Genomic DNA, 27,758 nt, shown 5'->3' on the forward strand with positions numbered 1-27,758 from the left:
GATCAGCAAATCAGCAGAGGTAGACAGAATTAACTGTTGAGCTCAATGACTGGCAGCAGCGGTGATGTGACATCAACCCTGCAGATAAATGATGAGACCAGAGCAGCAGTGGGGGGAATATGCTGGACCAGGGGAGGAGAGTAGCTGCTGACTTTGCCATTTTAGGTATTTTACACAGCTTCGGGACTACATTCCTGAAAGTGGACAACCCCTTTAAGTAGTCAGTGTACCTGACTGATGACAGCTTCTCCCCTTTTTTCCAGTCCCACAAGACCACAGAGTGATGGTCGTCGATGCCGACAGAGGCCAAACGTTTCCCGTCCGCTGCATGGAGAACAAATAGTACGGTTACAGTATAAATTTATATGTTACATATATAATATATACATATATATATATACAGTATACACACACACCATCTATATAACTGGTGACTAGTGACATCATCATGGTAACAGAAGGTGGAGCAGAAATTTTGCCCAGAGAGCTTACAATATAATCTCAGACAGAGATAAAGGTGAGAACTACAGTAACAGTGCAAGAAACGAACCCACAGAGCTGGCGATCTAATATAACGCAATGTCCGAATGACTGCAGCAGTCAGCGTCGGATGGTTGACTCATGGAGAAATCATAGATACAAAGTCTTCTGACTGTGCCGACCATTACGGCGAGATACTGTCATCACCCCAGGTGGCCATTAGATGGCGACACTCATGTTAGGCAGCAGGGTTATAACTAGGGGGAAGAGGAGTCTATGGAGTGCAGAGGATTTGGCCACATGTGGACCCTGGCATAGCGGATGCAATGTAGGGGTACCCTGAGAACATGATGTATTAGTATAAGATTCCTGATGCATTGTATCGGTTCTCGCTCGCTCACACTGGTGTAGTCATTGCTCACACCGGTGCAGTCCTTACTCACAGCGGTGTAGTCCTTACTCACACAGGTGCAGTCCTTGCTCACACCTGTGTAGACCTTTCTCACACAGGTGCAGTCCTTGCTCACACCTGTGCATTCCTTGATCACACCAGTGCAGTCCTTGCTCACACCTGTGTAGTCCTTGCTCACACCAGTGTAGTCCTTGCTCACACCAGTGAAGTCCTTGCTCACACTTGTGTAGTCCTTACCCCTGTGTAGTCCTTGCTCACACAGGTGCAGTCCTTGCTCACACCAGTGTAGTCCTTGCTCACACCACTGTAGTCCTTGCTCAAACCCGTGTAGTCCTTACTCACACCTATGTAGTTCTTGCTCACACAGGTGCAGTCCTTGGTCACACCAGTGCAGTCCTTGCTCACACCTGTGTAGTCCTTACTCACACCTGTGTAGTCCTTGCTCACACATGTGTAGTCCTTGCTCACAGCTGTGCAGTCCTTGCTCACACCTGTGCAGTCCTTGCTCACACCTGTGCAGTCCTTGCTCACACCAGTGTAGTCCTTGTTCACACCAGTGTAGTCCTTACTCACACCTGTGTAGTCCTTGCTCACACAGGTGCAGTCCTTGCTCACACCAGTGTAGTCCTTGCTCACACCAGTGTAGTCCTTGCTCACATCTGTGTAGTCCTTGCTCACATCTGTGTAATCCTTGCTCACACCTGTGTAGTCTTTGCTCACACAGGTGCAGTCCTTGCTCACACAGGTGCAGTCCTTGCTCACACAGGTGCAGTCCTTGCTCACACAGGTGCAGTCCTTGCTCACACAGGTGCAGTCCTTGCTCACACAGGTGCAGTCCTTGCTCACACCAGTGTAATCCTTGCTCACACAGGTACAGTCCTTGTCACACAGGTGCAGTCCTTGCTCACACCTGTGTAGTCCTTGCTCACACCAATGTAGTCCTTGCTCACACCGGTGCAGTCCTTGCTCACACCGGTGCAGTCCTTGCTCACACCGGTGCAGTCCTTGCTCACACCGGTGCAGTCCTTGCTCACACCGGTGTAGTCCTTGCTCAAACCTGTGTAGTCCTTGCTCACACAGGTGCAGTCCTTGCTCACACCTGTGCAGTCCTTGCTCACACAGGTGCAGTCCTTGCTCACACCTGTGCATTCCTTGATCACACCAGTGCAGTCTTTGCTCACACCTGTGTAGTCCTTACTCACACCAGTGTAGTCCTTGCTCACACCAGTGTAGTCCTTGCTCACACCAGTGAAGTCCTTGCTCACACTTGTGTAGTCCTTACCCCTGTGTAGTCCTTGCTCACACAGGTGCAGTCCTTGCTCACACCAGTGTAGTCCTTGCTCACACCACTGTAGTCCTTGCTCAAACCCGTGTAGTCCTTACTCACACCTATGTAGTTCTTGCTCACACAGGTGCAGTCCTTGGTCACACCAGTGCAGTCCTTGCTCACAGCTGTGCAGTCCTTGCTCACACCTGTGCAGTCCTTGCTCACACCAGTGTAGTCCTTGTTCACACCAGTGTAGTCCTTACTCACACAGGTGCAGTCCTTGCTCACACCTGTGTAGTCCTTGCTCACACCAATGTAGTCCTTGCTCACACCAATGTAGTCCTTGCTCACAGCAGTGTAGTCCTTGCTCACACCTGTGTAGTGCTAGCTCACACCAGTGTAGTCCTTGCTCACACCTGTGTAGTCCTTGCTCACACCTGTGTAGTCCTTGCTCGCAGCACTGGTGTTTAATACTAATGACAGGCAAGCGACAAATCCGAAGAAAACAACAGGTGGCAAATAAATCAGTGCTCATTAAAGGGCCTACACTGTCTCCAGAAAATAAGGCTGCATTATCGTATAATAAATAGTTTTGCATCTTTCTTGCTCACTTTGTGATTGGATTATTCGCTATTTTTAAGATTCCCGATTGCTGTCCGTGAGTTGGACCACTTATAGGTTAACTTTCAGTGTTTGAAAACCCATCCTGAAGTAATACATCTCACAGAGGAGGGTTTGTTACAATGCCTGGTCCAGGGTCTGTGATTTCTGGGGACTGATTAACTTTGGGGATTTGGTTTGAAGTCTGAAATAATTTATGGGCCTGGTCTACGGTCTTATTCATTTTATAGATCTGGGGTCTGGTATGAATGGGCTCATGAGTCTGATTAACTATGGGATCTGATTTAGAGTATCAACGAGTTTAGGGGACGTTCGGGGGTATGATTAAGTTGGGGGTTTGCTTTACAGTAGGCATGAGTCTAAGGGTCTGGTTTCCGGTATGAATTAACTCAGCATCTAGTCTATGGTCTAATGAACTTTGGAGGCTGGTTTGGTGTGGGAACGAGTTTAGGGGTCTGGTCTAGTTCTCCAACCATCTAGAACAGAACTAAATTTTGCAGACCCAGGTAAGACTGTCAAGAATTAATCCAGATCCTTTACTGTAGATATCAGAATGTTTCCAGTCACTGACAGCAAGCAGAGAAATGAAAAGCACAAAGTTAGTTACAAAGTTGCTTTGTTGTTAATTATATAAAGATTACAGTAGACCAGACACCCTCCCTTTAACCTGTATTGGAGATTCCCAGCCGCCTCCTTAGGGGTCAAAAGAGTTGCCGGATATTTGTTAGATATCACTGCCTGTATGTACTACTAAGCCTTGTAAAAAACAGAGTTTAAAAAAATACTGTTTTATCAGCAGGAGATTATCAAAACTACAACAAGCACCCTGGTAAGTGTCACGTTGCTGGATGTGGCAAAACCCTGGTGCAAGATTTTAAAGTTTACAACTTTCAATTGTGAGGAAAATGTATATAATAAGTTTAGTTTCTCTTGCCTGTTAGCACCATACTGTGGGCACTGACCCCCCTTTACTTCAGGGTTTAGCTTTTCTTTTCAATGGGTGTAGAAGAGCTTTTATTGCTTCTTGCTGCAAATTCCTGACTTTCAGCTCCCAAACCCCTCATGCCCCTCCCAAAGGAATTTTTACGATCAGTATAGATGCATAGACAGTTGTACCAGATGAAACTGGTCTGATCTCCCTTTTAAAACATGAGGCTCTTTGTCTTAATCTTGTAAGATTCTGGGCCAACGATTTGGGCTAGGAAAATAAAAAGTACATATTGCTAAAGTCCATCGGCGCTTCTATCCACCTCTGTAAGCGCTAGCCTCTAATTCCAACAGGTAAAAAAGTACGGATTTCTCTGGAACTATGCATCCCATCAAGCCCAAATTTGGTCTCATTAGAACGCCAATGTTAATACAAGATGAATTCTGGGTGTGTTATGATTCTGACATGTTCTGTAGCGGAGATACAGGCATTAGACAAACTTGTGTTAAATTTAGTAAGACTGAAGAGACAGGAGGGTCTGAGGAAACCAGCCCTGTTAGTGATGTCACGAGGCTGTGGTTATTTAAGTGACTCCACTTTACCCAGCCTTCAGAGTCTGTCTGAGTCTGACTTGAGGAGCCCTCACTGCCAGTCCTGATGCATTGGGACATTTGGGAGCTCCGCCCATTAGCCTGGTTTTGCCTGAAATGACCTGAACACATGTAAGTGTTAATTTCTCATTTAACCCGTTACTTTTATGATTACCTTGTACATATTTTCAATTGTCTCATATTGTAACATCTTTATATAACTTTTTATAAACACTGCCTTAAATCTTTTATGGAGTATAATATTTAATATACTAGATTCGTTCTTCTGCACTAAAACGTACCCTAAGTCTTCGGAAGGGAATTACGCTACTGTTTTGGGTTAGCTTCGGACCCGTTTAAACGAAGCTGGTGGCAGCATACCGTGTTCTGGGTATTTGGGAGTCGTTGTAGCGACAGCGGCGTTGATAATTGTTGTTCCTGCCTGAGTGGGAGTAGTTATCGCCTCGCTGCAGCGTGCCCAATAACCAGTACATAGCAGGCAGCATTTCAGGTGACTAATTACCCTAGGTGCAGTACCTATTCTGACCTGAGGGTAAGGGGGGGGGGGGGGCGCCAGAGAGCTGCAAGTTCAAGCAGAACTGTAAAGCGGGATATACATAAATCCCTGCAGTTTGTGGTATATTGAAGAGCAGTGGGATAACTAGAATAAGCCCTGCTGTAAACTAAGAGGTCCATAAACTTGTGTGTTTTTTCATCACATTGTAGCAGTGGAGGGATAACTAAGATAAGCCCCCCTGCACATGTGATAGCCGTCTGTAGGCCTAAAGTCACCCCGATCTGTGACGTAGGGGTGACGGTCACGGTGTGAATCGTGACACCAATATATCCTGTAAATAGATATACATTATAATGTACATAAATTGAGTACTCACAAAAAAAAAAGAAAAAGAAAAAAAGGGTTACCTGAGAAGTCCACAGCGCACACCCCGAACTGGTGATGTCCCTTTAACACGGACAGAGGTTTGATTGTCTCGCAGTCCCAGATGTGCACGGTGCTGTCTCTGCCAACCTGCAAGACATGAAACGCGTGAGGTGCTACATCCCCTCCCCTGCTCCTTGCATCACAGAAAGCACCATACACTCAATGTCAGTCTGCTGCTACTAAAGCCATCACAAAAGTGTCCTTTCTGCTTGAGATTTATCAGCAGTCTCTCTACTGCTCCTAAATCACCCACTGATCACGTGTTTTTTCAACGCTTCAGACGCTTGTGCCGCGACTAGAACATACCTGACCAGTGGCCACGTAATCCTTCATGGGGTGAATGGCCAGGCAGAGGATGTCATCGGTGTGGCCCAAATAGAACTTCTGCGTGTTCTGCTGCCGGTTATACACCACTCCAATGGCCGCCACATGGTAAACGATCTCCCCCGTCTGGGTGTAAAACAGGTTGCTCCGGCAATCGTAGCCCCGGTACCTGCAGGAAATGCAGAAGTCACACTCAGAGCTGCGCTCACGTGTCTGCACTGATAGCGGCGCTCCTATAATGCATCGCCATACATGCACATGACCAATGACTCACGGACCACCACTCACCCGTGCACAAAATGCAGGCGGATGCTGTTGACGGGAGCGCGCTCCCTCCTCTTAGAAGAAGCACTTCTGTGTTTGTCTTTGCATTGCTCTTTAAGCTGAGGTAGATCTTCTTTATAAACCTGGAAAAAAAGGAAGATTTATAAGAGAGACCAGAGGTTGTCAGACCAGCTCATCTATTACTGCTGACAACCAGCCTGTGCATCATGAGTGAGAGGTTGTCAGCACTGCCCACTTGTGGTGACATCGGTAATATCTTGTGGCAGTAGATAACTACTTAGGCTACTTTCACACTAGCGTTTTCTGCAATCCGTCACAATGCGTCGTTTTGCAGAAAAAACGCATCCTGCAAAAGTGCTTGCAGGATGCGTTTTTTCCCCATAGACTTGTATTGACGACGCATTTGTGACGGATTGCCACACGTCGCATCCGTCGAGCGACGGATGCGTCGTGCTTTTGCGGACCGTCGGGAGCAAAAAACGCTACATGTAACGTTTTTTGCTCCTGACGGACCGCTTTTTCCGACTGCGCATGCGCGGCCAGAACTCCGCCCCCACCTCCCCGCACCTTACAATGGGGCAGCGGATGCGCCGGAGAAATGCATCCGCTGCCTCCATTGTGCAGTACGTTAAACGCTAGCGTCGGAATCTCTCCCCAACGCATTGCGACGGGGAGATTCCGACGCTAGTGTGAAAGTAGCCTTATTGCAGAGACGGTCATGGCAGCAGCTTGCAGGTAAATGTAACCTGTGACCCAGTTGTCAGCGCTGATCCTGGTTCTGGGTGTCACATCAGACTCCCAAACACCCGACTCCTAGGAGTCCTGATATAACACAGTGCACGCTCTGCAGCACACACTCTGCAGCACACGCTCTCCAGCACACGCTCTGCAGCACACGCTCTCCAGCACACAATCTGCAGCACACACACTGCAGCACACGATCTGCAGCACACGATCTGCAGCACACGCTCTCCAGCACACGCTCTCCAGCACACGCTCTCCAGCACACAATCTGCAGCACACAATCTGCAGCACATAATCTGCAGCACATAATCTGCAGCGTGCTGGGGGTGATCAATGATTCACCTGCCGGCGGTAGGTCATCTGCGTCTCCTGCTCGATCTCAGAGTCCAGCTCTGGAACGTCGGACTGCTCTGAATCCGATTCATCGCTGTTAGAATCCATCAGACTCTCTGAGAACGAAATAAATGACAATGTGACAGCCGCATGCTGGGACTTGTGGGCTCCATGTCGAACAAGTCACACCGGAGCCCCCAGCACACATGTATAGTGCATAATCCACCCTGTACTCACCTTGCGGAGCGATGTGCAGCGCGTCCTTCAGTTTCCTGTCCGGAATAAATTTCCACTGAAACACGGAATGATCAGCGCCACCGACGGAAACGATCCACTGATAGTCATGTGACCACCGCACGCTCGTCACGTGAGCCGAGTGACCTAGGTACTTCCTAAATTTCGCTCCTGGAAACACAAAATACAATGAACTTTGTTTATAAATTATCACTTCGCCAGTCTGAAATACTCTGTGCTGCTGGGAATCCTGCCCCTGCCACTAAGTAACCACAATCTGCAAACCCCCTACAAAGCCAGCTCATGCCTCTCCTGACATACTCTGTGCTGCTGGGAATCCTGCCCCTGCCACTAAGTACCCACAAACTGCGACCCTCTACAAAGCTAGCTCATGTCTTTCCTGACATACTCTGTGCTGCTGGGAATGCTGCCCTGCCACTAAGTACCCACAATCTGCGATCCACTACAAAGCCAGCTCACGTCTCTCCTGATCAGCACAGGCTTCTCCTGAAATACTCTGCGATGCTGTAAGGGTATGTGCACACGTTGTGGATTTTGCTGCGGATCCGCAGCAGATTTGACGCTGCGGATCTGCAGCATTTTTCCATGCATTGTACAGTACCATGTAAACCTATGGAAAACAAAATCCATTGTGCACATGCTGCGGAAAACAACGCGCGGAAACGCAGCGGTGTTTTTTCCACAGCATGTCAATTCTTTGTGTGGATTCTGCAGCAGTTTACACCTGCTCCTCAATAGGAATCCAAAGGTGTAAAACCGCAGGTGGAATCCGCACAAAAACCACGGAAAAAAAGTGCGGTTTACCTGCGGATTTTGCAAAAACAGTGCGGAAAACACCAATCCGCAATGTGTTCACAAAGCTTAAGCCTTGCTAATTTATCTCTGTGGGTTCGTGTCCTATCACAAGGATCAGTTCACTCCTAAAATACTCTGTGCTGCTGGTAACCCAGCTCATGCCACTACACAATTCCCATTTTGTGACCCCCATGGACGCTGATCTGTATAGGCCACCCGGAAGACCCCGGATTTGGACAGGGAGGACAAATTGCTATTACACAATTATAATAAATCCTTATGTCACAGCTCCTGAGCGTAAAGACCGAGATAAAAAAGATTCACGGCCTGAATCCAATCGCGACACACCAAGTAATTAACGTGTTCAAATATTAATGGCGCGTCGTTAATTTCTGATTGGACGTATAATAATAGTGGAGAAAAAGAGAGACAACCAGGAAGTGCAACACATAACTAACAATCAAGACCAGGTTATACCAGCCATGCATATAATTATGTAAGGCTACGTTCACATTGGCGTTCCGCCAATGTGCGTCGTTGTTGCGCCGGCGACGCAGCGGCGACGCGCCCCTATGTTTAACATAGGGGACGCGTGCGTTTTTTGGGTGGCGTTTTTTGACACTTGCGTCGTTTACAACGCTAGCGTCGGACGCAAGAAAATGCAACACGTTGCATTTTCTGTGCGTCCGATTCTCGTCAAAAAACGACGCACGCGTCGCAAAACGCGCGCGTTTTTGCGTGCGTTTGTGCGCGTTTTTTCGTTCACGCTAGTGTGAACGTAGCCTAAAGGAGATGCCCAGGATATATCAGCTGTGCAATGCATACATAATTATATAGAGGAGATGCCCAGGTTATATCAGCTGTGCAATGCATACATAATTATATAGAGGAGATGTCCAGGTCATACCAGCTGTGAATATATAATTATGCTAGCTGAAGAGCCCGACGTTGCCCGGGCATAGTAACTAACTGTGGTTAGTTGTAACAAAATATAATGATTATCCTCCATCCCATAGTCCCGTGCCCATATACCCATTATACATAACCTCCATCCCATAGTCCCATGCCCATATACCCACCATACACATCCTCCATCCCATAGTCCCGTGCCCACATACCCATCATACACATCCTCCATCCCATAGTCCCGTGCCCATATATCCATCATACACATCCTCCATCCCATAGTCCCGTGCCCATATACCCATTATACATAACCTCCATCCCATAGTACCGTGCCCACATATCCATCATACACATCCTCCATCCCATAGTCCCGTGCCCATATATCCATCATACACATCCACCATCCCGTAGTCCTGTACCCATATACCCATCATACATATCCTCCATCCCATAGTCCCGTGCCCATATATCCATAACACATCCTCCGTCTCATAGTCCCGTACCCTTATACCCATCACACATCCTCCATCCCATAGTTCCGTGCCCATATACCCATTATGACATAATTTTCGCCATGGCAACCATTCTGACATCATCGTCGCCATGGCAACTTATGATATCATCGTCACCATGGCAACCATTATGACATCACCATTGCAACCTATTATGACATAGTCGCCATGGCAACCATTATGACATTATCGCTGATACACACACTCGTTTTTATATATAGAGAGGAAATGCCCAGGTTATACCACCTGTACATACCGTATATAATTATATACAGGAGATGTCCAGGTTATACCAGCTATACATATATAATTATATACAGGAGATACCCAGGTTATAGCAGCTGTACATATATATAACTATACTGTATACAGGAGATGTCCAGGTTATACCAGCTATATATATATATATATATATATATATATATATATATATATATATATATATATATATATATATATATATATATATATATATATATATATATAACTAGATGGTGGCCCGATTCTAACGCATCGGGTATTCTAGAATATGTATTTATATAGCAGCCACATAGTATATAGCACAGGCCACGTAGTATTTGTCTGCTATATACTACATGGCTCCTATATACTACGTGGCCTGTGCTATATACTATGTGGCTGCTATATACATACATACATATTCTAGAATACCCGATGTGTTAATACAGGCCACGCAGTATATAACAGTGGCCACGCAGTATATAACACAGGCCAAACAGTATATAACACAGGCCACGCAGTATATAACATTGCCCACATAGTATATAACACTGCCCACGTAGTACATAGCAGTCATGTAGTATATAACGCAGCCCACGCAGTATATAACATTGCCCACATAGATATAACACTGCCCACATAATATATAGCAGCCATGTAGTATATAACGCAGCCCACACAGTATATAACATTGCCCACGCAGTATGTAACACTATCTGTCTGTCACGGATATTCATTGGTCGCGGCCTCTGTCTGTCATGGAAATCCAAGTCGCTGATTGGTCGTGGCAAAACACCCACGACCAATCAGCGACGGCCAAAGTCCGCCGGCAAAATGGCCGCTCCTTCCTCCCTGCAGTCAGTGCCCTCTCCATACTCCCCTCCAGTCAGCCCTCACACAGGGTAAATGCCAGCGTTAATGGACCGCGGTGTAATGCTCTCCATTAACGCAGCTATTAACCCTGTGTGACCAACTTTTTACTATTGATGATGCGTATGCAGCATCAATAGTAAAAAGATCTAATGTTACAGATAATAATAATAAAAAACAAAACATTATTCTCACCCTCCGACGTCGCGCCCTGTCCTCGGCAGTGCAAGTGGCAGGTTCCGGTGCCAAAGATGCTATGCGAGAAGGACCTGCCATGACGTCACGGTCATGTGACCGCGACGTCATCACAGGTCCTGCGCTCATAACAACCCTGGGACTGGAAGCTGCCGCGTGCACGGCACACAGGCGACGGGACTACAAGGGGCCTTCAGAAGGTGAGTATATGTTTATTTTAAGTCTTTTTTAACCTGTTACATACGTGGCTGGGCAATATACTTCGTGGCTGGGCAATATACTACGTGACTGGCCAATATACTGCGTGACTGGGTAATATACTACGTGGCTGGGCAATATACTACGTGACTGGGCAATATACTACGTGGACATGCATATTCTAGAATACCCGATGCGTTAGAATCGGGCCACCATCTAGTACATATATAATTATATACAGGAGATGTCCAGGTTATACCAGCTGTACTTTAATTAAATACAGGAGATGCCCAGGTTATACCAGCTGTACATATATAATTATATACAAGAAAAACACAGGTTACACCAGCTGTACATATATAATTATATACATGATATCCCCAGTTTATACCAGCTGTACATACATAATTTTATACAGGAGATGCCCAGGTTATACCAGCTGTACATATATAATTATATAAAGGAGATGCCCAGGTTATACCAGCTGTACATATATAATTATACACAGGAGATGCCCAGGTTATACCAGCTGTACATATATAATTATATACAGGAGATGCCCAGGTTATACCAGCTGTACATATATAATTATATACAGGAGATGCCAGGTTTCGATGGTAGGCGAGAGTCTGATATGTTGTGGTAGAGGCTTCCAGAGAAGGGGTGATGCGCGAGAGAAATCTTGCATGCGGTTGTGGGAAGAGGAGATAAGAGGGGAGTAGAGAGGGAGATCGTGTGAGGATCAGAGGTTGCGTGCAGGAAAGTACTGGGAGACGAGGTCACAGATGTATGGAGGAGACAGGTTGTGGATGGCTTTGTATGTCATGGTTAGGCTTTTGTACTGGAGTCTCTGGGCAATGGGGAACCAGTGAAGGGATTGAGAGGGGAGAGGGCGGGGGGACATGTGGATTAGTCGTGCAGCAGAGTTTAGAATAGATTGGAGGGGTGCAAGAGTGTTCGAGGGGAGGCCACAGAGCAGGAGGTTGCAGTAGTCAAGGCGGGAGATGATGACGGCACGGACTAGGGTTTTTGCAGATTCTTTGTTTAGGAATGTACGGATCCGTGAAAAATTTGTGAGTTGAAGTCGGCAGGAAGTGGAAAGGGCTTGGATATGTGGTTTGAAGGAGAGATCAGCATCAAGGATTACCCCGAGGCAGCGAGCTTGTGGGACTGGGGAGAGTGGGCAGCAGTTTACTGTAATGGATAATGGGGGGGTCGCGTGAGATAGGGGAAAGATGATGAATTCTGTTTTGTCCATGTTAAGTTTCAGAAAACTAGCGGAGAAGAAGGATGAAATAGTGGACAGACATTGAGGGATTCTGGTTAGTAGGGAGGTGATATCTGGTCCAGAGATGTAGATCTGTGTGTCATCAGCATAGAGATGATACTGAAAGCCATGAGATTCTATGAGCTTTCCCAGGCCAAAGGTGTAAATGGAGGAGAGCAGGGGCCCAAGGACTGAACCTTGTGGGACTCCGACAGATAGGGGGCGAGGTGAGGAGGTGGTGTGTGAATGGGAGACGCTGAATGTACAGATATAATTATATACAGGAGATGCCCAGGTTATACCAGCTGTACATACATAAATATATAGAGATGCCCAGGTTATACTAGCTGAACATATATTATTATATACAGAAGATGCCCAGGTTATACCAGCTGTACATATATAATTTATATAAAGGAGATGTCCAGGTTATACCAGCTGTACATATGTAATTATACAAAGAAGATGCCCAGGTTATACCAGCTGTACATATATAATTATATACTGGAGAAACCCAGGTTATACCAGCTGTACATATATAATTATATATTACTAGCTATTGAACCCGTTCTACGCCCGGGTGGCGAGCATTTATATTGGTATATGGTCTCCATCCTGTCATGTGCTGCTCCATCCTGCGTCCCCATCCTGTCATGTGCTGCTCCATCCTGCGTCCCCATCCTGTCATGTGCTGCTCCCATCCTGCGCCCCCGTTCTGTCATGTGTAGCTCCCATCCTGCGCTTCCATTCTGTCATTTGCTGCTCCCATCCTGTCATGTGCTGCTCCCATCCTGCGCCCCCGTTCTGTCATGTGCTGCTCCCATCCTGCGCCCCCGTTCTGTCATGTGCTGCTCCCATCCTGCGCCCCCGTTCTGTCATGTGCTGCTCCCATCCTGCGCCCCCGTTCTGTCATGTGCTGCTCCCATCCTGCGCCCCCGTTCTGTCATGTGCTGCTCCCATCCTGCGCCCCCGTTCTGTCATGTGCTGCTCCCATCCTGCGCCCCCGTTCTGTCATGTGCTGCTTCCATCCTGCACCACGTTCTGTCATGTGCTGCTCCCATCCTGCGCCCCCGTTCTGTCACGTGCTGCTTCCATCCTGCGGCACCTTTCTTTAATTTGCTGCTCCCATTCATATGCCCCATACGCTGCTCCATAAGATGCTTCATAGTATATGCCCCGCATCAGGTGGCGTAAGTAACAAATAGCTGTGGCATGAAGTGCCACAGCCTCATGCCACAGCAATTTGTTACTTGCGCCACCTGATTCCTTTCCGCCGCCATTTTCTTGGCCCTCCTGCTGGCGGAATCGGCGCCTGCGCAGTCCGCGCTTTCCGGCGCCATTTTCTTGAAGACACACTACAGTGTGTCTTCAAGAAAATGGCGCCGGAAAGCGCGGACTGCGCAGGCACCGATTCTGGCAGCAGGACCAAGAAAATGGCGGCGGAAAGGAATCAGGTGGCGTAAATAACAAATTGCTGTGGCATGAAGTGCCACAGCTTCATGCCACAGCAATTTGTTACTTACTTGTTACTTACCATTTTCTTCGTCCTCCTGCTGCCGGAAGACACACCTGCAGTGCGCAGGTGCCGCCATTTTCTTTGTCCTGTGTCTTCAAGAAAATGGCGCCGGAAAGCGCGGACTGCGCAGGCGCCGATTCCGGCAGCAGGAATCGGCGCCTGCGCAGTCCGCGCTTTCCGGCCCCATTTTCTTGAAGACACACTGCAGTGCGCAGGTGCCGTCATTATCTTTGTCCTGCTGCCGGAATCGGCACCTGCGCACTGCAGTGTGTCTTCAAGAAAATGGCGCCGGAAAGTGCGGATTGCGCAGGCGCCGATTCCTGCTGCCGGGATCGGCGCCTGCGCAGTCCGCGCTTTCCGGCGCCATTTTCTTGAAGACACACTCCGGCTCCTCTGCCTGTGACTGGTCAGTCAGAGGGCGGCGCCGGCGCGCATTAAGCGCGTCATCGCGCCCTCTGAACTGTGAACGTCACAGCAGAGGACCCGGGAGACGGAGCCGCACGCAGCGCTGGAACGGGGGACAGGTGAATATACTTACCCTCCTGGCGGTCCCTGACTCTCCGGTGGCGATCGCGGTGTGCGTTGTTATGACCTGGTGGTCAGGACAACAATGGACCTAGTGGTTAAGAGCACACGGAATGACCTGATAGTTTCTGATAATAAAGGACGAGCTCTGGGACGTGGGAACTCTGCTGACCGCAATCCCTAATCCTATCAAACCACACTAGAAATAGCCGTGGATTGCGCCTAATGCTCCCTATGCAACTCGGCACAGCCTAAGGAACTAGCTAGCCCTGAAGATAGAAAAATAAAGCCTACCTTGCCTCAGAGAAATTTCCCAAAGGAAAAGGCAGCCCCCCACATATAATGACTGTGAGTAAAGATGAAAATACAAACATAGAGATGAAATAGATTTAGCAAAGTGAGGCCCGACTTACTGAACAGACCGAGGATAGGAAAGGTTACTTTGCGGTCAGCACAAAAACCTACAAAAAGACCACGCAGAGGGCGCAAAAAGACCCTCCGCACCGACTCACGGTGCGGAGGCGCTCCCTCTGCGTCCCAGAGCTTCCAGCAAGCAAGACAACAATAAAAATAGCAAGCTGGACAGAAAAATAGCAAACCAAAGAAATACAAGCTGGAACTTAGCTTCTGCTGGGAAGACAGGTCACAAGAACGATCCAGGAGAGAACAAGACCAATACTGGAACATTGACAGGTGGCATGGAGCAAAGATCTAAGTGGAGTTAAATAGAGCAGCAGCTAACGAATTAACCTCGTCACCTGTGGAAGGAAACTCAGAAACACCCACCAGAGGAAGTCCATGGACAGAACCAGCCGAAGTACCATTCATGACCACAGGAGGGAGCCCGACAACAGAATTCACAACAGTGCGTTCAGTGTTTACGCATACCGCGATCTCCTGGGAGCGTCACTCTGTGGGGGCCAGACTGCGCCGGCGCTTGCGCAGTCTATAAAGGCTTCGGACAGAGTGACGCTCCCAGCGTTATATTATAGATATATAAAAGAATGCCAAGAGTGTGCAAAGCAATCATCAAAGCAAAAGGTGGCTACTTTGCAGAACCTAGAATATAAGATAATTTCAGTTGTTTCACACTTTTTTGTTAAGTATATAATTCCACATGGGTTAATTCATAGTTTTGATGCCTTCAGTGTGAATGTACAATTTTTATAGTCATGAAAATACAGAAAATTCTTTAAATGAGAAGATGTGTCCAAACCTTTGGTCTGTACTGTATATAATTATATACAGGAGATGCCCAGGTTATACCAGCTGTACATATCTAATTATATACAGGAGATGCCCAGGTTATACCAGCTGTACATATCTAATTATATACATGAGATATCCAGGTTATACCAGCTGATCATATGTAATTATACAAAGGAGATGTCCAGGTTATACCAGCTGTACATATATAATTATATACAGGAGATGCCCAGGTTATACCAACTGTACATACTGTATATAATTATATACAGGAGATGTCCATGTTACACCAGCTGTACATATATAATTATATACAGGAGATGTCCAGGTTATACCAGATGTACATATATAATTATATACAGGAGATGTCCAGGTTATACCGGCTGTACATATATAATTATATACAGGAGATGCCCAGGTTATACCAGATGTACATATATTATTATATACAGGAGATGTCCAGGTTATACCAGCTGTACATATATAATTATATACAGGAGATGTCCAGGTTATACCGGCTGTACATATATAATTATATACAGGAGATGCCCAGGTTATACCAGATGTACATATATTATTATATACAGGAGATGTCCAGGTTATACCAGCTGTACATATATAATTATATACAGGAGATGCCCAGGTTATACCAGCTGTACATATATAATTATATACAGGAGATGTCCAGGTTATACCAGATGTACATATATAATTATATACAGGAGATGTCCAGGTTACACCAGCTGTACATATATAATTATATACAGGAGATGCCCAGGTTATAGCAGATTAGGGACATATAATTTTGTGTTTATACTGGAGTCTTCACCTTTTCTTGGACACGGATACCGGAAAAGCTTCACTATCCCGTAGTCGTCAGCCGTCACAAGCACTTGCCCTAGGTAATTGGCATCTACCGAGTTGATCTCAATCACATCCGCATATTTGGGTCCGATGCCGTTCACTTCGTTACCAGTGACACACGTCCATCGCGCCCACTGCACACCCTTCAGCTCCTCTTTGATGGTGATCTCCTTGCCCCCTAAGAACAGAGAAATCATTAAACGTGTGGCCAGGATCAGAAGAACATGGATTACTCATTAAAAAGAAAAATAAACCTCCAACAGTGCCACTGCTGCTCACAGGTTGTGTATGTTATTGCAGCTTGCCTCTAATAAAGTGTGGCGTAGCTGCAATAGGAGACACAATTATAAAACAGCAGTACACTTATCGACAGGTTGTAACCAAGAGAGATCCCAGTCAATTTAAGGGATCTGGTGAGTCTGCTAGGAGCATTTTAACATAATTTCTTAAGATCACATTATAAAGAATACAACCTTTCTGACATTCCACAGAACATTCTAAGAGCTTTCTGACATGCCAAAAAACATTCTAATACATTTCTAACATTCCTCAGAACATACTAAGATCTTTCTAACATTCCACAGAACAAAGACCTTCCTAACATCCCACAGAATATACTAAGACCTTCCTAACATTCCACAGAACATTCTAAGACCTTCCAAACATTCCACAGAACATTCTAAGGCATTCCTAACACACCACAGAACATTCTAAGACCTGTCTAACATCCCACAGAATATACTAAGACATTTCTAACATTCCACAGAACATTCTAAGACCTTTTTAACATTCCACAGAGCATTCTAAGGCATTCCTAACATTCTACAGAACATTCTACGACCTTTCTAACATGCCACAAAACATTCTAAGACCTTTCTAGCATGCCACAGAACATTTTAAGACCTTCCTAACATGTCACAGAACATTCTAAGACCTTTCTAACATTCCACAGAGCATTCTAAGACATTCCTAACATTCTACAGAACATTCTAAGACATTTCGAACATGCCACAAAACATTCTAAGACCTTCCTAACATGTCACAGAACATTCTAAGACCTTTCTAACATTCCACAGAACATTCTAAGAGCTTTCTAACATGCCACAAAATATTCTAAGACCTTTCTAACATGCCACAGAACATTTTAAGACATTTCTAACATGCCACAGAACATTTTAAGACCTTCCTAACATGTCACAGAACATTCTAAGAGCTTTCCAACATGCCACAAAATATTCTAAGGCTGGTTTCACATTTGCGTTTTTTTGGGTGCGTTTTTGCGGTAAAAAACGAGAAAAAAAACGCACGGTGAAAAAACGCATGTAAACGCGTGCAAACGCTGCGTTTTTTTGACGCATGCGTTTTTTGCATGTGGTGAAAAAAACGCGCCGTTTTGACGCGTTTACATGCGTTTTTTCATGCGTTTGCGTTTTTTAAACGCATGCTGAGAAATGTGTGACAGCTGCCAATCATCAAAATAAAGTAAAAAACCCACTATAAACAGAAATAGTTAGGGTTAGGGGTAGGGGTAGGGATCATAACCCTAACCCTAAAGGGATCCTAACCCTACCGCTAACCCTAAAGGGATCCTAACCCTAACCCTACCCCTAACCCTACCTCTAACCCTAAGGGATCCTACCCCTATCCCTACCCCTAAAGGGATTAGGGTTAGGGTTAGGATCCCTTAGGGTTAGGGGTAGGGTTAGGGTTATGGTTAGGATCCCTTAGGGTTAGGGGTAGGGTTAGGGGTAGGGTTAGGATCCCTTAGGGTTAGGGTTAGGATCCCTTTATCACCTTTATGTTGGGGGGTGGCATATCAGTGTGTTTTCTGGTTTTTTAATATAAAAACGCATGCGTTTTTAACGCAAAAAAACGCATGCACAAAAAAATGCATGCGTCCCCATTGACTCCAATGTATTTTTTGACCCAAAAAAAAACCGCATGAAAACGCATGCGTTTTTTTTGGTCCACAAAACGCCTCTCAAAAATACTACAAGTTGCATTTCTGAAAATGAACGCTTGCATTAAAAAAACGCATGCGTTGCAAAACGCGACCAAACGCGTACAAACAAAAACGCATGCGTTTTCAATGTTAAATATAGGGGAAAAAACGCATGCGTTTTAAAAAAAAAACAAACGCTGCAGACAAAAACGCAAGTGTGAAACCACCCTAAGACATTTCTAACATGCCACAGAACATTTTAAGACCTTCCTAACATGTCACAGACCATTCTAAGACCTTTCTAACATTCCACAGGACATTCTAAGAGCTTTCTAACATTTCACAGGACATTCTAAGACCTTTCTAACATTCCACAGAACATTCTAAGAGCTTTCTAACATTCCACAGAACATTCTAAGACCTTTCTAACATTTCACAGGACATTCTAAGAGCTTTCTAACATTTCACAGGACATTCTAAGAGCTTTCTAACATTTCACAGGACATTCTAAGACCTTTCTAACATTTCACAGGACATTCTAAGAGCTTTCTAACATTTCACAGGACATTCTAAGACCTTTCTAACATTCCACAGGACATTCTAAGAGCTTTCTAACATTTCACAGGACATTCTAAGAGCTTTCTAACATTTCACAGGACATTCTAAGAGCTTTCTAACATTCCACAGAACATTCTAAGACCTTTCTAACATTTCACAGGACATTCTAAGAGCTTTCTAACATTTCACAGGACATTCTAAGAGCTTTCTAACATTTCACAGGACATTCTAAGACCTTTCTAACATTCCACAGAACATTCTCAGACCTTTCTAACACTCCACAGGACATTCTAAGAGCTTTCTAACATTTCACAAGACATTCTAAGAGCTTTCTAACATTTCACAGGACATTCTAAGACCTTTCTAACATTCCACAGAACATTCTAAGACCTTTCTAACATTTCACAGGACATTCTAAGAGCTTTCTAACATTTCACAGGACATTCTAAGACCTTTCTAACATTCCACAGGACATTCTAAGACCTTTCTAACATTCCACAGAACATTCTCAGACCTTTCTAACATTCCACAGGACATTCTAAGAGTTTTCTAACATTTCACAGGACATTCTAAGAGCTTTCTAACATTTCACAGGACATTCTAAGACCTTTCTAACATTCCACAGAACATTCTAAGACCTTTCTAACATTTCACAGGACATTCTAAGAGCTTTCTAACATTTCACAGGACATTCTAAGAGCTTTCTAACATTTCACAGAACATTCTAAGACCTTTCTAACATTTCACAGGACATTCTAAGAGCTTTCTAACATTTCACAGGACATTCTAAGACCTTTCTAACATTCCACAGAACATTCTAAGAGCTTTCTAACATTTCACAGGACATTCTAAGAGCTTTCTAACATTTCACAGGACATTCTAAGACCTTTCTAACATTTCACAGGACATTCTAAGAGCTTTCTAACATTTCACAGGACATTCTAAGAGCTTTCTAACATTTCACAGGACATTCTAAGACCTTTCTAACATTCCACAGAACATTCTAAGACCTTTCTAACATTTCACAGGACATTCTAAGAGCTTTCTAACATTTCACAGGACATTCTAAGAGCTTTCTAACATTCCACAGAACATTCTAAGACCTTTCTAACATTCCACAGAACATTCTAAGACCTTTCTAACATTCCACAGGACATTCTAAGAGCTTTCTAACATTCGAGAAAACATTCCAAAACCTTCCTAACATGCCACAGATCATTCTAAGACCTTTCTAAGGCTGATGAAATGAGTCAGCTCTTTTGCTGTCATCCTTTGAAAGTTCATAGTAACATTCTGTAGAACATACAAAGATCTTTATGACTTTCCGTGGAACATTCATTGTGATCAGTATCGGGTTTCCACCTGGCATCCTGTAGAACATTCTTTTGCCGCTTCCATCGTTGGTCTGCAGATATTTACTATCGGAGGACCAGTCCATGTGTGTGATGAAGGTCAGCGAGCCCAGGCACTCGCCCACTTTCTTGTATCTCTGTACCACCCCGTATATGTCCACGCAGCTGTCATTGGAGCCTACGGCCAGGAAGTTTCCGTCGGGCGAGTACTTCAGCTCATGAATGGCTTCCTTCCTGTCCTTGATGTGAACTACCTCGGTCATGTCCCTGGAGGAGAGTCGTGAACCCCAAATTATCGAGGACTTCTGGGAAGTATATCAGCTAGGAGACACTGAGGTTATGGACTCACCTGACTCTGAGCACAGTAAAAGAACCATCCTTCATGCCCAGTGCCAGGTGGATGCCATCCGTACTGACAGCTGCGCAGCGGATGGGCTCCTCCATATTGCAGCGAGCGATGAGTGCATGATCCACCAGACTCCAGATCCTGCAGGTATAAAGCAGCCATCAGACACTGGCCCCGGGGAGATCGCTGATATCACAAACGTACTATGTCTGCTTGCTGTCAGTGACTGGGAGGCTGTAAATCTGTTCAGTCTAAATATTTTTCAAAGCTGAGTGTTTGATACAATTATTTCTATTCTCGATTACAGACTGATACAATATATCATTGCAGGTAACATGTAACAAGCAGGGCAGGTGAGAGATTTGTGCAGTAATGTCCCCCTCAGACTGGATAAACCCATTAGATATGTTAGATATGTGCAAAATGGGCTTAAATTAGAGGACACACTCCTCTGACCTCTCAAATTGCTTATCATTAAATGCCTAGCCACGAACATATGCGGACCAAAAATGCCTCCATACCGTGATCACTTAATACCCACCAAACAGTACTCAAATACTACCATGCATAACATCATACAAAACTGAAAAAATCCCATATAGTGACCAAATAATACCCCTATACTGTGCTCAAATACAGTCTTACAGTGACCAGATACTACCACTGTACGTCGCTCAATCGGTACCACCATCTAGTAACCACATAATATCAGCATTAAGCTACAAAATATTACCACCAAATAGTGACAACAGATACGACCACCACGAGACCACGTCGCGTCGCTCATGTGACCACGTCGCGGTCACATGAGCGCTCAGGTGACCGGTCACTTGACCGTGACGTCATCGAAGGTCCTTCACTCACTGCATTCTTAGGAACGGAGGCAGACGCTAGCAGCGCTGTGACCCAGGGGCTGTCCGAGAGTGAGTATATCCATGTTTTTTATTTTTATTCTTTATTTTTTACATGAATATGGATCCCAGGGCCTGAAGGAGAGTCTCCTCTCCTCCAGACCCTGGGAACCACACGCCGTATAAGATGACTGGGCGTATAAGACGACCCCCGTCTTATACGGCGGGCATATCCCAAATTCCATATTTTATATGGAAAAGTTGGGGGTCTTCTTATACGCCCAGTCATCTTATACACCAGAAAATATGGTAACTATTTTTTATTTTAATTCTTTTTTTTTTTTTTAACAGGAATATGGTGCCCACATTGCTACTTACTACGTGGGCTGTGTTAGATACTGCGTGGGCTGTGTTATATACTACATCTCTGTGCTATATACTATGTGGGCTGTGCTATATACTACGTGACTGTGGTATATATTACGTGGCTGGGCAATATACTACATCGCTGTGCTCTATACTACGTGGCCTGTGTTATATACTACGTCTCTGTGCTATATACTATGTGGCTGTGCTATATACTACGTGGCTGTGCTATATATTACGTGGCTGTGCAATATATTACGTGGCTGGGCAATATACTACGTGGCTGGGCAATAAACTACGTGGCTGGGCAATAAACTATGTGTCTGTGCTATTTACTACGTGGGCTGTGCTATACACTACGTGGCTGTGCTATATACTACGTGGGCTGTGCTATATACTACGTGGGCTGTGCTATATACTACGTGGGCTGTGTTACATACTATGTGGCTGTGCTATATACTATATGGGCTGTGTTATATACTACGTGGACTGTGTTATACGCTACTTGGCTGTGCTATATTTCTCTGCTGTATCTGTACATCATGAATCGTGGTATGTGTTAAAGAGGAGGGCCCACTATGACTCTTTCGCCTGGGGCCCTCAAAAACCTGGAGCCGGCCCTGGCTTCACTGATTGGTCACGCCCGGCCGCGAACAATAAGCGACAGGTGCAGTCTGTCGGCGAATTGGCGCGGAATTTGAACCACGCTTCGCTAATTGGTCGCGGCCAGCTGGCCAAATCCGGTGTATAAATTGCATTATTCTGAAAATAAGTAAACTACATACATATTCTAGAATCGGGCCACCATCTAGTATAAATAAATAAATATTTATACTAGATGCATATATATGTATACACACACTTACCTTGTAATGTCTTCACATCCTGTTCCGTCCAGATCCCAGAATTCCAAGAGGCGGAAGTTCCCCGGCCTCCATATTGGGACACCCAAGTGATGGGTGTCTCAATATGGAAACTGCTGGTGGTACCAGCCTCTTGTGCGGTACCGCCAGCTGGAACACTGTTGGCCACACACACACACAAACACACACTGTATATGCCGTACGCACCACACACACACTGTAAACGCCATATGCACCACACACACACACTTTATATGCCGTATGCAGTGTCTTGCGCGGTACCACCAGCGGAACACCGTCGCACTACACACACACACACACTGTATACACCGTACGTACCACACACACACAAACACACACTGTATATGCCATACACACCACACACACTGTATACGCCGTTGCAGACTCTTGCGCGGTACAACCAGTGGAACACCGTCGCGAACACGCCACCGCCGAGATCAGTAGAATGATTCACTGACCGCCGCCATCTTTGTACAGGAGGTGAATTCTGTGAAGGTGCAATGAGTCATTCGGCTGATCCCGGCGGCAGATGCGCGACATGTCTACAGGCAGAGGAAGCGAGGTCACATTACAGAGGTTTTCCCACGAACGAAAGTTCATTTTAAAAATTGTCTGACCTTGTACGGAGCATACCACATCTCCTGGGCAGGGGAGCAAACTAAAGACAATACTGACATTACAGCAGGGGATCACAGAGGATTCATTTTGTCAGGTAAAATATTTCACTGACTTTTTAAACAATATTTTACCTCAACAGGAAATGAGACTCTTGAAGAGCAACAGCATCGCTGGGACAAAAACAATGCATATAAGAGTAGGCGTCAAGCTCATGTCATTAGATTATCACAGGATGCCATTAGGCAACAACAGCGCCGCAAACAGAAATCTGCAGTCTTAACAGCAATATCATGCTCACAAGATGACCCATTGGAACCAGAACACCACACCGCCGAGTCTACAACCTACCCACATGATCAACCAAATGATTCACTGTGCCTGCGCAAAAAATTGCAGTAAATCAGACCGCCGCCATCTTTGTGCAGATAGATAGCGGTGGTCAGATTAAAACTGCGCATGCGCTCCTCCTGTACAAAGATGGCGGCGGTCAGTGAATCATTCAGCTGATCCCAGAGGCAGCGTGTTCGCAACGATGTTCCTCTGGTGGTACCGTGCAAGAGGCTGTGTACGGCGTATACAGTGTGTGTGGTGCATATGGCGCATACAATGAGTGTGTGTGGTGCGTTCGTTGTATACAGTGTGTGTGTGTGTGTGTGTGTGTGTGTGTGTGTGTGTGTGTGTGTGTGTGTGTGTGTGTGTGTGTGTGTGTGTGTGTGTGTGTTTGTGTGGTGTTCCGCTGGTGGTACTGCACAAGTTTCCATATTGAGACACCCGTCACTTGGGTGTCCCAATAAGGTGGTCGGTGAACTTCTGCCGCTTGGAATTCTGGGATCCGGACCTTGTGCCAAAAAGCAGCAGCCATGGGTTCTTCTAAGCAGCTGCCTAGCACTCTGAGAATGAAAATGGTGGAGGCCACAAAGCAGGACAAGGCTATAAGAAAATAGCAAAGCGTTTTCAAGTTGCCCTTTCCTCAGTTTGAAATGTAATTAAGAAATGGCAGTTACCGGAACACTGGAGGTCAAGATAAGGTCTGGATGACCAAGCAACATTTCAGAGAGCTGCTCTTAGGATTGCTAGAGAGGCCAATCAGAACACTGGCTTGACTGCATGAAGATCTTCAGAAAGATTGAGGGTATGTGCACACGTCAGGATTTCTTGCAGAAATTTTCCTGACAAAAACCGGACATTTCTGCCAGAAATCCGCATGCGTTTTTTTTCATGCGTTTTTGACGCGTTTTTTGTGCGTTTTTCCCAAATGCATAGAATAGCGGGAAAAACGCAGAAAATTAATGAACATGCTGCTTTTTTTTACCATGATGCGTTTTTTTCGCGGAAAAAAACGCATCATGTGCACAAAACATGCAGAATGCATTCTAAATGATAGGATGCATAATGTATGCATTTTAAATGAGTTTTTATAGAGTTTTTACCGTGAAAAAACACTATAAAACCTGAACGTGTGCACATACCTTCAGGGTATATGCACACGTTGCAGATTTGCCTGTGGAATTTTCTGTGCAGAATCTTCCTCCCTTGCCAGAAAAAGCAGGTGCAGATTTGATGCGTTTTTCATGCAGATTTGTATGCGTTTTTGAAAGCTAAATAAAGATCTATTATTGAACAAAAAAAAAAGAATTGTGATGCCATTTCTGGTCCATCCTCCTCTTTAACATTTGTCCAACCCACACTCCATTACAGATAGATAGATAGATAGATAGATAGATAGATAGATAGATAGATATAGAAGGAATGAGATAGACAGATAGCAATATAGATTGATAGATCTATAGATAGATAGATCTATCTATTGATCTATCTACCGATAGAAAAATGCTTATAGCCAAAACGTCGCCACGCCATGTGGACCTAATAAAGTCCACCTTATTTTGAAACTACTTTTTGGAGTGTTGCCTTGCATTTTTTACTACTATCGATAGATATATCTGTCTATCGATAGATAGATAGATCTATCTATAGATAGAAAAAAAATCTGTGCTAGGTCGGGATCACACTTTACGAGAAACTCGCACGAGTCTCGCACCTCAATACCTGGCACTGCCGCCAGCAGCATTGGGACCGGAACGTTCAGCTACATAGAAATACATGCAGCTGCACACTCTGGTCCCGAGTTTCGGCAGCATTGATGGGTATTGAGGTGCGAGACTCGTGCAAGTTTCTCATAAGTGTGACCCCGGCCTTAAACGCAGTATGTTTAATTAGAAAAAAAAAATGGAAAAAAAATTGCGTGGGCTCTCGCGCAATTTTCAAGTCCAGTGTAGGAAAGCCGGCGACTGGGGGCCAATGTTTATAGCCTGGGAAGGTGGTAATTCCCATGGATCTTCCCAGGCTATGAATATCAGCCCGCAGCTGTCTGCGTAGCCTTTACTGGCTATTAAAATAGGGGACCCCTTAAAAAACTGACGTGGGGTCCCCCTACAATTTATAGCCATAAAGGCTACGCAGACAGCTGCGGGCTGATATTCATAGCCTAGAGAGGGGCCATGTATATTGCCCCCCCAGCTACAAATACCAGCCGCCCTAGAAATTCTGGAGCTTAGCTTCTCTCTTACCACTGCCTTGTAGCGGTGGCATATGGGGTAAAAAGGAGTTAATGTCACCTTTGTATTGTAAGGTGACATCAAGCCCGGTTAGTAATGGAGAGGCGTCAATAAGACACCTATCCATTACTAATCCTAAAGTAGTGAAAGAGTTAAAAAAAAAGGATACAGCCAGAAAAATGTATTTTAATATTCTTAATTTCACCATACTCACAACCACGCCTAATTACCTGAAGCCATCGATCACCTGCAAAAAATAAAAAATAATAAACCAACCGTATACGCCATGTCCAACGCAGTCCAATAAATAACGAGTGTCCCACGACGATCTCCCCTACAGAATAGTGACATCAGGTGATGTCACTGCTCTACAGGGCCTCCTGTGACAATGGCTCCTGCAGTGCATCACTGAAGAGGTTACTTGAGTTCATTGCCTCACTTTACGGCAATACTATGTGGGAATTTTATCACACAGCGTTGCCGGTGAGAGAATGAACTTAAGTGACCTCTCTCCCGGCAGCAGGGGAGGGATATACATCGCGGAGGATTACCTCCGCTGTTAGTTCATCGCGGAGCCCTTGTAGAGCGCTGACATAGCCCGATGTCACTGTTCTACAAGGGAGATCGTCGTGGGACACTCATTATTAACTGGACTACGGCGGAAAGGTAAGTATAGGTTGGTTTATTATGTTATTTTTATTGAGAATTAAGGGCTTCGGGGACTAGGTGTTTGGTAAGTATGTACTCTATGTTATATGTTGTATGTTCTGTGTATGTACTGTATGTTATATATGCTTTTTTTTTACTACTGAACACAACCATTGTCTGATGAGACTACTTTCCCATCATCGGCAATGATGTCACTGTGAGCATTCATTGCCGGATAGGAGCAGTAATCCCATCAGACAATGACAGTTTACACAGACCCGCACACACACAGAGTCACACGCACACACACACACAGACCCACACACAGACAGAGATTCACGCAGACTGACAGACACACAAACATGCACATAGCTCCGCCCACACACTCCCTCCTCCCGATCTGCAGCGTTTCATCCGCAGCAAAACCGCAGATCTTTTTTACATCTGCGGTTTTGCTGTGGATTTGCCTGACACAATGGAAGTCAATGGATGCAGAAATTCTGCAGATCCGCCAAAAGAAATGACCTGCTGCGGGGGAAAAAAAGCCGCGATTCCTAAACGTTTTTCTCCACAATATGTGCACAATAAATGTCAATTTCACATAGACTAACATTGGCTGTTAAAGGGAACCTGTCACCCCGTTTTTTGAGATTGAGCTATAAATACTGTTAAATAGGGCCTGCGCTGTGTGTTCCTATAGTGTATGTAGTGTACCCCAATTCCCCATGTATGCTGAGAAATAACTTACCAAAGTCGCCGTTTTCGCCTGTCAATCAGGCTGGTCAGGTCGGGAGGGCGTGGTGACATCGGTGGTTCTTCCTCAGCTTTACGTTGGTGGCGTAGTGGCGTAGTGGTGAACAAGCAGCGCGCGATCTGCGCTGTAATCCCTTGCATCGGTGGGGGCGGCCATCTTCCTGGGGCCGCGCGTGCGCAGATCGAGTGCTCTGCTGCACGGGGCTTCAGGAAAATGGCCGCGGGATGCCGCGCGTGCGCATTAGAGATCGCGGCGGCCATTTTCCCAAAGCCGAGATGCAAACTCGGCTTTGGGAAAATGGCCGCCGCGATCTCTAATGCGCACGCGCGGCATCCCGCGGCCATTTTCCTGAAGCCCCGTGCAGCAGAGCACTCGATCTGCGCACGCGCGGCCCCAGGAAGATGGCCGCCCCCACCGATGCAAGGGATTACAGCGCAGATCGCGCGCTGCTTGTTCACCACTACGCCACTACGCCACCAACGTAAAGCTGAGGAAGAACCAGCGATGTCACCACGCCCTCCCGACCTGACCAGCCTGATTAACAGGCGAAAACGGCGACTTTGGTAAGTTATTTCTCAGCATACATAGGGAATCGGGGTACACTA

General features: G+C 45.6%; 1 protein-coding gene across 2 annotated transcripts in view; it reads right to left on the reverse strand.

Annotated features, from left to right (window-relative positions):
- EML5 (EMAP like 5) overlaps window positions 1-27,758 on the reverse strand; it is a 225,207-nt gene that overhangs the window by 40,029 nt on the left and 157,420 nt on the right. For both annotated transcript variants that reach the window (XM_069736471.1, XM_069736479.1), the window contains exons 8-16: window positions 20,478-20,615; window positions 20,139-20,395; window positions 16,242-16,454; window positions 7,165-7,332; window positions 6,937-7,043; window positions 5,854-5,972; window positions 5,548-5,734; window positions 5,223-5,328; window positions 231-324 (exon numbers count right to left, since the gene is read on the reverse strand). In XM_069736471.1, the coding sequence (XP_069592572.1) occupies window positions 231-324; window positions 5,223-5,328; window positions 5,548-5,734; window positions 5,854-5,972; window positions 6,937-7,043; window positions 7,165-7,332; window positions 16,242-16,454; window positions 20,139-20,395; window positions 20,478-20,615 (1,389 nt within the window). The remainder of the gene's footprint in view (window positions 1-230; window positions 325-5,222; window positions 5,329-5,547; window positions 5,735-5,853; window positions 5,973-6,936; window positions 7,044-7,164; window positions 7,333-16,241; window positions 16,455-20,138; window positions 20,396-20,477; window positions 20,616-27,758) is intronic.

Source organism: Ranitomeya imitator, chromosome 1, assembly GCF_032444005.1.
Source record: "Ranitomeya imitator isolate aRanImi1 chromosome 1, aRanImi1.pri, whole genome shotgun sequence".
Classification (NCBI taxonomy): Eukaryota; Metazoa; Chordata; class Amphibia; order Anura; family Dendrobatidae; genus Ranitomeya; species Ranitomeya imitator.